Below are 12,006 nucleotides of genomic sequence, written 5' to 3' on the forward strand. Positions count from 1 at the left end.
TAATGTTATATGGATTTGAAATTGCTGATATTTTATTTTTGTGAAGTCTAAAATTGAACATTTTCGAAATTTTATGTTCTGTATAATACTGACAATTTGCCCTCTTTATGAAATCAATATACTTTAAATTTATGTCATACTTTATGGTTTGCAGGGTGCTTTAGCATGTTATTTTTCATTTGATCCTTAGAAGAATTCTTTGGAGAGAGGTAAACCATGTCTCTCCCCATTTACAGATTATGGCACTAAAGCGTAGAAACATTAAGTGACTTATTAACACTTCTGTTAATTGTAAGGAATGAAAATGGGACTAGAACTAAAATTTGCCTCATTTTGTAGTACTGTGTTTTTTTCCCATAACTGGTTGCTTCACTCCTATGACACGTTTTGTTTGTAACTTGCCTTAGTTTACAAATTATTTCTCCCCTCTCACATGCACCCCTTTTTTTCTCTGTAAGAGTTGAGGACAGTGAAACCTTAACTTATTTTAAATTGACTGTTAGGGATTTCACGCTTTAACAAATTAGATAGATAGGTTTTATGTACATATTTATACATATAATTTGTGAGTTTATGATATCTATTTTTAACTTACGTTTTTTGAATAAGTAATACATTCACATGGTTGAAAGAGATAAGGCATGCAGGGAAAATTCTCTCACTCCTCTTTCCCATTTGCCTAGTTATTCTTACATACACCCCAACCACTGGTGTTCTATATAGTCATATCTTTTACCTACTTTTTTATTATAGCTTTGTCCCTTGGTTTTCTTCATTTAATTTATCAGGCAGATTCTTCCATATCATACAGAACTTCATTCTCTTTTACAGATGCATGGTGTTCTTTAATTTCTTTAACCCAGTCCTCTATCTTTGGGCATTTAGCCTGTTTTTAGTCCTTTTCTGTTAAGATTGATGCTGCACTGAAAGCTTCTTGCACACATCATTTCACATATCCTATCTGTAGGATAAAATCCGAGAGCTGAAATAGTGATGTAAAGGTTATGTATATCTGTAATTCTGACAGATCTTGCCAAATTGCCCTCGAGAGGGGTTGTACCAGCTGTGAATGAGAGGATTTCTTTCCTACAACTCATCAACAGAAGAATGTTCTTTATAGATTGTTACCTCCCAACTGCCTTTTAGTCTTTGGTATAACAGGTGACGTCAGCATTTCAAGCAATCACTTGGTGGCACAGCTTACACCCACTAGCACTGTGAAAAGAACATGCGTGTAAACAAGGGCAGCAGAGGTTTTAGTTGCTTAAACTTTTTTATTACGTGTTTTTAATTTTTCAAATGATATGAGTTAAAATTAATTTTTTTTCCTTAAAAGACTAGTTTCCCTTCCTACCTCGTCACTGTCCTTGTAGTCACAAACTTTCTCTCCTACTTCCCAAATGTTAACTACAATAGCTCATAACACACAGTGGGGCACCTTACCACGAGTTACAGCTTTGTTATTTTGAGGTGGTTGAATCCTGACTGTGGAGGCAAATCAGATCATCTTCATTTGTGGTGCTTGGAAGCTAAACAGCTATTTACAATTATCCAGGCCTGATGCTTAGCTCTGATTAAGCTGTGGGGATGGTAAAGAAAGTTAACCCTCCACCCTTGATTCTATCAGCCACTGTGGAGGTGAAAACTTGGAGCTGTGTAATCATCTATTTCCTCTCTGTAGGAGATCAGTGATCAGTTGAGCTGTGGCCAACATATGGATAGTTAGGTTACCTGTCTATAGTCCCACAGGATGAGCTCCTTACTGGTACTGGTTAGAGAAAGGCTTATCTGAGCCTGAGCAGGGCAAATCTATATGAGCCATAATTAGAGATTTAAAGATATATAATGGCTGTCTGAAAACAGAAGGAAAAAAAAATATATATATGTATATGTATACACACACACAAACATATGTATGTGTGTGTATAAGTTTTATTTTCAGATATTTGACTTTCAAAATTGTTTTTAGGAACTCATATATAGTTTCTCTCTACTCTTAGGTTCTTGGAGTGCTCAGTCAAGATGGTATTATGAGATTTGTCAATATACAGACTTGTAAACTTCTCTTTGAAATTGGAGGACTCGATGAGGGAATTAGCTCATCAGTAATTAGTCCACATGGACGGTACATTGCATCTATTATGGAGAATGGAAGTCTGAACATATATTCAGTCCAGGCTTTAACCCGAGAAATAAACAAGGTATGTTGTCAAGTAAACAAGACCAATTTAAAAAAACACTTAAATATTTTGTCATCAAGAATAAAATCTTTATGCTACTGTTTTCTCACTTCTTTGGAACTTGGCCATTTTCTGCATGTTGTGTCTTTCCCAAAGCCACATTTCCTTGATCTCTTGCTTCTGCTCCAGTCTGAAAAAGCTGCCATCCTATCCTGAATGGTGTCCTGTCCCATTCAGAGTGTACTCATGCTCTCCTTCCCAAAAGAGGCCTCCAATCCCAATTTCTCCATTTCTGTCACACTTTTTCATCCTGTCTTGTAGGCTAGAGACCTTAGAACCCTATGACTGGTTCCTATTCCTTTACTCCCTTAATCTAGTCAATAAAAAATCATGTAATTTCTTAATTTTGAAATATCTATGTATATGCTGCCTGTTCTCCATTTCTATATTAACCATTCATATATTGGCACTCATTAATTACTCCTAGATAACAGTAATTTAAATGAATATTCCAAAACTCAGAGCCCTCTGCCTGCCCCTGCCCATCAATCCATCCTCTATATAACATTTTTCTAAAATAATGCTTTCGTTATCATTTCTAAAATAATGCTACTTCAGTGGCTTCCTTCCTTTTACCTGTTGCACTAAATCCAGTCTCTTCTGCCTGGAACTCGAAGTCCTCTTTAATCATAACCACTACACCCATCTAACTTATTTCCCTACTTATAACTTCCCTCACTGACCCCATAGATGTCATTCGCATTTCTGTATCTGTTTATCCACGCTGTTCATTTCATCTAAAATGCACTCCCCACTCCCCTTCTGTGGTTATCTAAAATTTCCTCAGCTTGTTGCCAAGTATGATTGTCTGTGTACAGCTGCCCCAGTCTGGAATTGTACCACAGTAGCACTAGGAGGGGCTTTGGTGATCACCTGGGCTAGCCCCTTCATTTTATTTTATTTTATTTTATTTTATTTTTGTCTTCATTTTATTGAGATATATTCACATACCAGGCAGTCATACAAAACAAATCGTACTTTCGATTGTTTACCGTACCATTACATAGTTGTACATTCATCACCTAAATCAATCCCTGACACCTTCATTAGCACACACACAAAAATAACAAGAATAATAATTAGAGTGTAAAAGAGCAATTGAAGTAAAAAAGAACACTGGGTACCTTTGTCTGTTTGTTTCCTTCCCCTGTTTTTCTACTCATCCATCCATAAACTAGACAAAGTGGAGTGTGGTCCTTATGGCTTTCCCAATCCCATTGTCACCCCTAATAAGCTACATTTTTATACAACTGTCTTCGAGATTCATGGGTTCTGGGTTGTAGTTTGATAGTTTCCGGTATCCACCACCAGCTACCCCAATTCTTTAGAACCTGAAAAGGGTTGTCTAAAGTGTGCATAAGAGTGCCCACCAGAGTGACCTCTCGGCTCCTTTTGGAATCTCTCTGCCACTGAAGCTTATTTCATTTCCTTTCACATCCCCCTTTTGGTCAAGAAGATGTTCTCCGTCCCACGATGCCGGGTCTACATTCCTCCCCGGGAGTCATATTCCACGTTGCCAGGGAGATTCACTCCCCTGGGTGTCTGATCCCACGTAGGGGGGAGGGCAGTGATTTCACCTTTCAAGTTGGCTTAGCCGGAGAGAGAGGGCCACATCTGAGCAACAAAGAGGCATTCGGGAGGAGGCTCTTAGGCACAGCCATAGGGAGGCCTAGCCTCTCCTTTGCAGCAACCGTCTTCCCAAGGGTAAAACTTATGGTAGAGGGCTCAACCCATCAAACCACCAGTCCCCTATGTCTGTGGTTATGTTAGCAACCATGGAGGTGGGGTAGGCGAATACCCTTGCATTCTCCACAGACTCCTCAAGGGGGCACTACATCTTTTTTTTTCCTTGTTTTTTTTTTTTTTTTTTTTTAACTTTCCCTTCTTTTTTAAATCAACTGTATGAAAAAAAAGTTAAAAAGAAAACAAACATACAATAAAAGAACATTTCAAAGAGACCATAACAAGGGAGTAAGAAAAAGACAACTAACCTAAGATAACTGCTTTACTTCCGACATGTTCCTACTTTACCCCAAGAAAGTTACATAATACAGCAACATTTCTGTGAACTTGTTCCTACTATATCCATCAGAAATTAACAGACCATAGTCATTGCTGGGCATCCCCAGAACATTAAATAGCTTATCTGTTCTTCCTGGATTATTGTTCCCCCTTCCTTAATTGCTCTCTACTGCTAGTTCCCCTACATTCTACATTATAAACCATTTGTTTTACATTTTTCAAAGTTCACATTAGTGGTAGCATATAATATTTCTCTTTTTGTGCCTGGCTTATTTCGCTCAGCATTATGTCTTCAAGGTTCATCCATGTTGTCATATGTTTCACGAGATCGTTCCTTCTTACTGCCACGTAGTATTCCATCGTGTGTATATACCACATTTTATTTATCCACTCATCTGTTGAAGGACATTTGGGTTGTTTCCATCTCTTGGCAATTGTGAATAATGCTGCTATGAACATTGGCGTGCAGATATCTGTTCGTGTCACTGCTTTCCGATCTTCCGGGTATATACCGAGAAGTGCAATCGCTGGATCGAATGGTAACTCTATATCTAGTTTTCTAAGGAACTGCCAGACTGACTTCCAGAGTGGCTGAACCATTATACAGTCCCACCAACAATGAATAAGAGTTCCAATTTCTCCATATCCCCTCCAGCATTTGTAGTTTCCTGTTTGTTTAATGGCAGCCATTCTAACCGGTGTTAGATGGTATCTCATTGTGGTCTTAATTTGCATCTCTCTAATAGCTAGTGAAGCTGAACATTTTTTCATGTGTTTCTTGGCCATTTGTATGTCCTCTTCAGAGAACTGTCTTTTCATATCTTTTGCCCATTTTATAATTGGGCTGTCTGTACTATTGTCATTGAGTTGTAGGATTTCTTTATATATGCAAGATATCAGTCTTTTGTCAGATACATGGTTTCCAAAAATTTTTTCCCATTGAGTTGGCTGCCTCTTTACCTTTTTGAGAAATTCCTTTGAGGTGCAGAAACTTCTAAGCTTGAGGAGTTCCCATTTATCTATTTTCTCTTTTGTTGCTTGTGCTTTGGGTGTAAAGTCTAGGAAGTGGCCGCCTAATACAAGGTCTTGAAGATGTTTTCCTACATTATCTTCTAGGAGTTTTATGGTACTTTCTTTTATATTGAGATCTTTTGTCCATTTTGAGTTAATTTTTGTGTAGGGGGTGAGGTAGGGGTCCTCTTTCATTCTTTTGAATATGGATATCCAACTCTCCCAGCCCCATTTGTTGAAAAGACCATTATGACTCAGTTCGGTGACTTTGGGGGCCTTATCAAAGATCAGTCGGCCATAGATCTGAGGGTCTATCTCTGAATTCTCAATTCGATTCCATTGATCTATATGTCTATCTTTGTGCCAGTACCATGCTGTTTTGACCACTGTAGCTTTATAATAAGCTTCAAAGTCAGGGAGTGTAAGTCCTCCCACTTCGTTTTTCTTTTTTAGAGTGTCTTTAGCAATTCGAGGCATCTTCCCTTTCCAAATAAATTTGATAACTAGCTTTTCCAAGTCTGCAAAGTAGGTTGTTGGAATTTTGATTGGGATTGCATTGAATCTGTAGATGAGTTTGGGTAGAATTGACATCTTAATGACATTTAGCCCTCCTGTCCATTAACATGGAATATTTTCCATCTTTTAAGGTCCCCTTCTATTTCTTTTAGTAGAGTTATGTAGTTTTCTTTGTATAGGTCTTTTACATCTTTGGTTAAGTTTATTCCTAGGTACTTGATTTTTTTAGTTGCTATTGAAAATGGTATCTTTTTCTTGAGTGTCTCTTCAGTTTGATCATTTCTAGCATATAGAAACATTACTGACTTATGTGCATTAACCTTGTATCCCGCTACTTTGCTAAATTTGTTTATTAGCTCTAGTAGCTGTATCGTCGATTTCTCAGGGTTTTCCAGATATAAGATCATATCATCTGCAAACAATGACAGTTTTACTTCTTCTTTCCCAATTTGGATGCCTTTTATTTCTTTGTCTTGCCAGATTGCCCTGGCTAGCACTTCCAGCACAATGTTGAATAACAGTGGTGACAGCGGGCATCCTTGTCTTGTTCCTGATCTTAGAGGGAAGGCTTTCAGTCTCTCACCGTTGAGTACTATGCTGGCTGTGGGTTTTTCATATATGCTCTTTATCATGTTGAGGAAGTTTCCTTCAATTCCTACCTTTTGAAGTGTTTTTATCAAAAAGGAATGTTGGATTTTGTCAAATGCTTTTTCAGCATCTATTGAGATAATCAATTGATTTTTCCCTTTTGACTTGTTAATGTGTTGTAATACATTGATTGATTTTCTTATGTTGAACCATCCTTGCATGCCTGGAATGAACCCCACTTGGTCATGGTGTATGATTTTTTTAATGTGTCTTTGGATTCGATTTGCAAGTATTTTGTTGAGGATTTTTGCATCTATATTCATTAGGGAGATTGGCCGGTAGTTTTCCTTTTTTGTAGCATCTTTGCCTGGTTTTGGTATTAGATTGATGTTAGCTTCATAAAATGAGTTAGGTAGTGTTCCATTTTCTTCAATGTTTTGAAAGAGTTTGAGTAAGACTGGTGTCAGTTCTTTCTGGAAAGTTTGGTAGAATTCCCCTGTGAAGCCATCTGGCCCTGGGCATTTATTTGTGGGAAGATTTTTGATGACTGATTGGATCTCTTTGCTTGTGATGGGTTGGTTGAGGTCTTCTATTTCTTCTCTGGTCAGTCTAGGTTGTTCATATGTTTCCAGGAAATTGTCCATTTCTTCTACATTATCCAGTTTGTTGCCATACAGTTGTTCATAATATCCTCTTATAATTTTTTAATTTCTTCAGGATCTGCAGTTATGGCACCTTTTTCATTCATTATTTTGTTTATATGGGTCTTCTCTCTTTTTGATTTTGTCAGGCTAGCTAGGGGCTTGTCAATCTTGTTGATCTTCTCAAAGAACCAACTTTTGGTGATATTTATCCTCTCTATTGTTTTTTGTTCTCTATGTCATTTATTTCTGCTTTAATCCTTGTTATTTCTTTTCTTGTACTTGGTTTAGGATTGGTTTGCTGTTCATTTTCTAGCTTCTTCAGTTGATCCATTAGTTCTTTGATTTTGGCTCTTTCTTCCTTTTTAATATATGCGTTTAGTGCTATAAATTTCCCCCTTAGCACTGCTTTTGCTGCATCCCATAGGTTTTGGTATGTTGTGTTCTCATTTTCATTCGTCTCTATATATTTAGCAATTTCTCTTGCTATTTCTTCTTTAACCCACTGATTGTTTAGGAGTGTGTTGTTTAACCTCCAGGTATTTGTGAATTTTCTAAGTCTCTGATGGTTATTGACTTCTAATTGTATTCCATTGTGGTCAGAAAATGTGCTTTGAATAATTTCAATCTTTCTAAATTTATTGAGGCTTGTTTTATGTCCCAGCATATGATCTATTCTGGAGAAAGTTCCGTGAGCACTAGAAAAGTATGTGTAGCCTGGTGATTTGGGATGTAATGTCCTGTATATGTCTGTTAAATCTAATTCATTTATCAGATTGTTTAGGTTTTCAATTTCCTTATTGGTCTTCTGTCTGGTTGATCTATCTATAGGAGACAGTGATGTGTTGAAGTCTCCCACAATTATTGTGGAAACATCAATTGCTTCCTTTAGTTTTGCCAGTGTTTGTCTCATGTATTTTGTGGCACCTTGATTGGGTGCATAGACATTTACAATTGTTATTTCTTCTTGCTGAATTGCCCCTTTTATTAGTATGTAGTGGCCTTCTTTGTCTCTCAAAACATCCCTGCATTTGAAGTCTATTTTATCTGAGATTAATATTGCTACACCTGCTTTCTTTTGGCTGTAGCTTGCATGAAATATTTTTTTCCATCCTTTCACTTTCAGTTTCTTTGTGTCCCTGTGTCTAAGATAAGTCTCTTGTATGCAACATATTGATGGTTCATTTTTTTTGATCCATTCTGCGAATCTATATCTTTTAATTGGAGAGTTTAATCCATTTACATTCAACGTTATAACCGTGAAGGCATTTCTTGAATCAGCCATCTTATCCTTTGGTTTATGTTTGTCATATTTTTCCCTCTCTCTATTAATATCCTTTATTGTACCGATACCGAATCTCTTTAGTACTGAACCTTTCTCCAAGTCTCTCTGTCCTTTCTTTGTTTCTCTGTCTGTAGGGCTCCTTTAGTATCTCCAGTAGGGCAGGTCTCTTGTTAGCAAATTCTCTCAGCATTTGTTTGTCTGTGAAAAATTTAAGCTGTCCCTCAAATTTGAAGGAGAGCTTTGCTGGATAAAGTATTCTTGGCTGGAAATTTTTCTCACTCAGAATTCTAAATATATCGTACCACTGCCTTCTTGCCTCCATGGTGGCTGCTGAGTAGTCACTACTTAGTCTTATGCTGTTTCCTTTGTATGTGGTGAATTGCTTTTCTCTTGCTGCTTTCAGAACTTGCTCCTTCTCTTCTGTGTTTGACGGTGTGATCAGTATATGTCTCGGAGTGGGTTTATTTGGATTTATTCTATTTGGAGTTCGCTGAGCATTTATGATTTGTGTATTTATGTTGTTTAGAAGATTTGGGAAGATTTCCCCAACAATTTCTTTGAATACTCTTCCTAGACCTTTACCCCTTTCTTCCCCTTCTGGGACACCAATGAGTCTTATATTTGGACGTTTCATATTATCTATCATATCCCTGAGGTCCATTTCGATTTTTTCAATTTTTTTCCCCATTCTTTCTTTTATGCTTTCATTTTCCATTCTGTCATCTTCGAGGTCACTGATTCGTTGTTCAATTTCCTCTAGTCTTGTACTATGAGTGTCCAGAATCTTTTTAATTTGGTCAACAGTTTCTTTAATTTCCATAAGATCATCCATTTTTTTATTTAGTCTTGCAATGTCTTCTTTATGCTCTTCTAGGGTCTTCTTGATTTCCTTTGTCTCCCGTACTATGGTCTCATTGTTCATCTTTAGTTCTTTGAGTAGCTGCTCTAGGTGCTGTGTCTCTTCTGATCTTTTGATTTGGGTGCTTGGGCTTGGGTTATCCATATCATCTGGTTTTTTCATATGCTTTATAATTTTCTGTTGTTTTTGGCCTCGTGGCATTTGCTGAACTTGATAGGGTTCTTTTAGGATTTGTAGACCAATTGAAGTCCTTATCTCTAATTTATCAGATCTACAGCTTCGTGGAGTACACTTTCTCTAACTAACCAGCAGGTGGCGTCCACGAGCCACCTGTTCTCCACAAGCCAGTTCTCCCCTGCTTAGCCTTTTTGGTGAGTGGGGGAGTGAGTCTTGTGGGGCCCAATTGGTGTACCAAGCTTGCGTGTGTAGTTGGTGTTGCCTGCCCTGTATATGGGGCGTGTTTCTGGGCAGTCAGGGAGGGGGGGTGGCCCTAACAATCAAATCTCCCTGGTGATCCTAGAGTTTTAAAGCTGCTGCAATAGTCTAATCCTTCAGTTCAGTCCTGCCACAGTTTGTCTCTGCCAATGACCCACAAGTCCTTGGTATTGGCGTATGGCTCCTGAGACTTACAAGTGGGCCCCTCTTCCAGGCTGTGCACCCCGGGTCCTCTGTTGAGGGATGACTGTGCTATGTCACAGGTGAGTGCCGTCCCCCCAGGGCAGTTCTGGGTTGCTGGTCTGTGTAGGGAGGCTCCCAGTCTGCTGAAATGATGGCTGAATGGGGCTTTGTTAATTCACACTGCTCCACCTTCCCAACTCTGGGGCCATCAGCTGAGGTTGCAGGGAAGGCTAATGTCCACACCCAGTTTTGTGGTGTGTGCCTGTTATTTGAAGCACTTCCGTCACACTGGGTTGTCTGGGGCAGCTCTGGGCTATGGGGCTGGCGATGGGCAGGAGTGTTTCCTGTCCACCAGGATGATGGCTGTGAGCAGACACCCCCCTTTTCTTGGGAAGTTGTGGTGTTTAGTGAATTTTCTCAGCCACTGGATTATTGCCTTTTGTCTCAGAGCTCTCTTAGTTCTGCACTTGAGTTGACCTGCCCAAATTGCAAGTCTTTGAAGCTTTCTGTATTGGGCTTCTTAGAGTAATTGTTTTAGAAAAAGAAAAAAGGATTAAAAAAAAAATAATAATAAAGGGCCCTCCTCAGAGATCTAATGGGTTATTGAAATGCTAAGAGACAAAGCAGCCAGGGCCATTAAGGAAAGGTCCACAGGGCAGAGAGATCAGCTTTTCTTCGGGATTTGCATATGCACCTCGGAGCCTGAGCTCTGCCCTTCCCCTTTCTATGTTCACCAGAACTCCAAAAATCCTCCGCTTTTATTTTGGAGTTTTTCGTGTTGTTTTTTTTTCTATGCCTGTCTCCTCTCTGCTGGGCTGGCTGCTCACAGATTCTCTGGTGTCTGGTCTCAGTCTATCTATGGTTGGAGTTTGGATCAGTAGAATGAGTTTCTGATAAGGGCTGCCACTGCAGTTCTCCCTTCTCCTTCCCGGAGCTGACAGCCCCTCCTCCCACGGGACTGAGCCTGGCAGGGAGGGGCGCGGGTCCCCTGGCCGCAAAAACTTACAGATTTCGCTGATGTCAGCAGTTCGACGTTTTCATGAGTGTTGTGTGAAGTATGCCCAAAGTCAGATTGCTCTGTGGTGTCCAGTCCACGCAGTTCCTGGCTTTCTGCCTACTTTCCTGGAGGAGTAACTAAAACATACAGCTCACCAGTCCGCCATCTTGCCCCGCCTCCGCCCCTTCATTTTACACAGGAGAAAGTTCATACCCCAGCCTGATCACACAGCTAGTCATTAGCAGGCCCAGGTATTCTGGTTCTTTTACAAGGTTCTTTTTTTATATGACTCCTCCTTTTTGTTCTCTCTCTCTCTCTGTGTGTGTGTGTGTGTGTGTGTATGTCAGTTTGCTAAAGGTGCCGAAATGCTTTGTAGCAGAAATGGGTTGGCTTTTACAATGGGGATTTATTAACTTACGATTTACAGTTCTTAGGCCATGACAATGTCCAATCCAAGGCATCAACAGGATGATACCTGGACTCTGAAGACAGCCTGCTGGTATCCAGGATACCTCTGTCACATGGGAAGGCACATGGCCAGCGTCTGCTGGTCCTTTGCTCCCGGGTTTTGTTGCTTTCAGCTTCTGGCTTCAATGGCTTTCTCTCTGAGAGGATGTGGGTCCTCTCTTGGCTTCTCTGGGGCTTTTTCCTATGAGCTTCTCTTAATTTCATCCCTTAGCTTCTGTATGTATTTTATCCTCTCATAAAGGACTCCAGTAAAAGGATTAAGACCCACCTCGAATGGGGTGGTCACATTTCAATTGAAATAACCTAATCATAAGGTCCCACCTACAACAGGTCTGAACTCACAGGAATGGATTAAAAGAACATGGCCTTTTCTGGGGGTACATAATAGCATCAAACCATCAAAGTGTGTATATATGTGTTCATTTTCTTTGTTCATAGAGTATTGTACTTTGCTGTTCTTACAAACTTTTAAAAATGTAATAATACATTATTATTTGCTCTTAATGAAAGAGTTTTCAGTCTTTCCAAATAGTCCTTTTTATAGAACTAGCTAAACCTTATTAATAAAGAGGAGAGAGAGCTGAGAAAAACCAAGATAAGAATGTCATTGATTTCTCCTCTGCTGTTATTTGTTAAGCAAATTGAGATCACATTGTCCAGAAAAACTAGCTTACGACTGAATCTCTCTCTCTCTCTCTCTCTCTCTCTCTCTCTCTCTCTCACTCTCTCTCTTTTTTTCTGGCTACATCACCAGCACAATC

At 39.2% G+C, this 12,006-nt stretch overlaps 1 protein-coding gene across 4 annotated transcripts in view; it reads left to right on the forward strand.

Moving 5' to 3' along the window:
• TBC1D31 (TBC1 domain family member 31) overlaps positions 1-12,006 on the forward strand; it is a 77,695-nt gene that overhangs the window by 18,246 nt on the left and 47,443 nt on the right. For all 4 annotated transcript variants that reach the window (XM_037803133.1, XM_037803134.1, XM_037803135.1 and 1 more), the window contains exon 7: positions 2,001-2,201. In XM_037803133.1, coding sequence (XP_037659061.1) covers positions 2,001-2,201 — 201 coding nt within the window. The remainder of the gene's footprint in view (positions 1-2,000; positions 2,202-12,006) is intronic.

This window comes from Choloepus didactylus, chromosome 14 (assembly GCF_015220235.1).
Source record: "Choloepus didactylus isolate mChoDid1 chromosome 14, mChoDid1.pri, whole genome shotgun sequence".
NCBI lineage: Eukaryota > Metazoa > Chordata > Mammalia > Pilosa > Megalonychidae > Choloepus > Choloepus didactylus.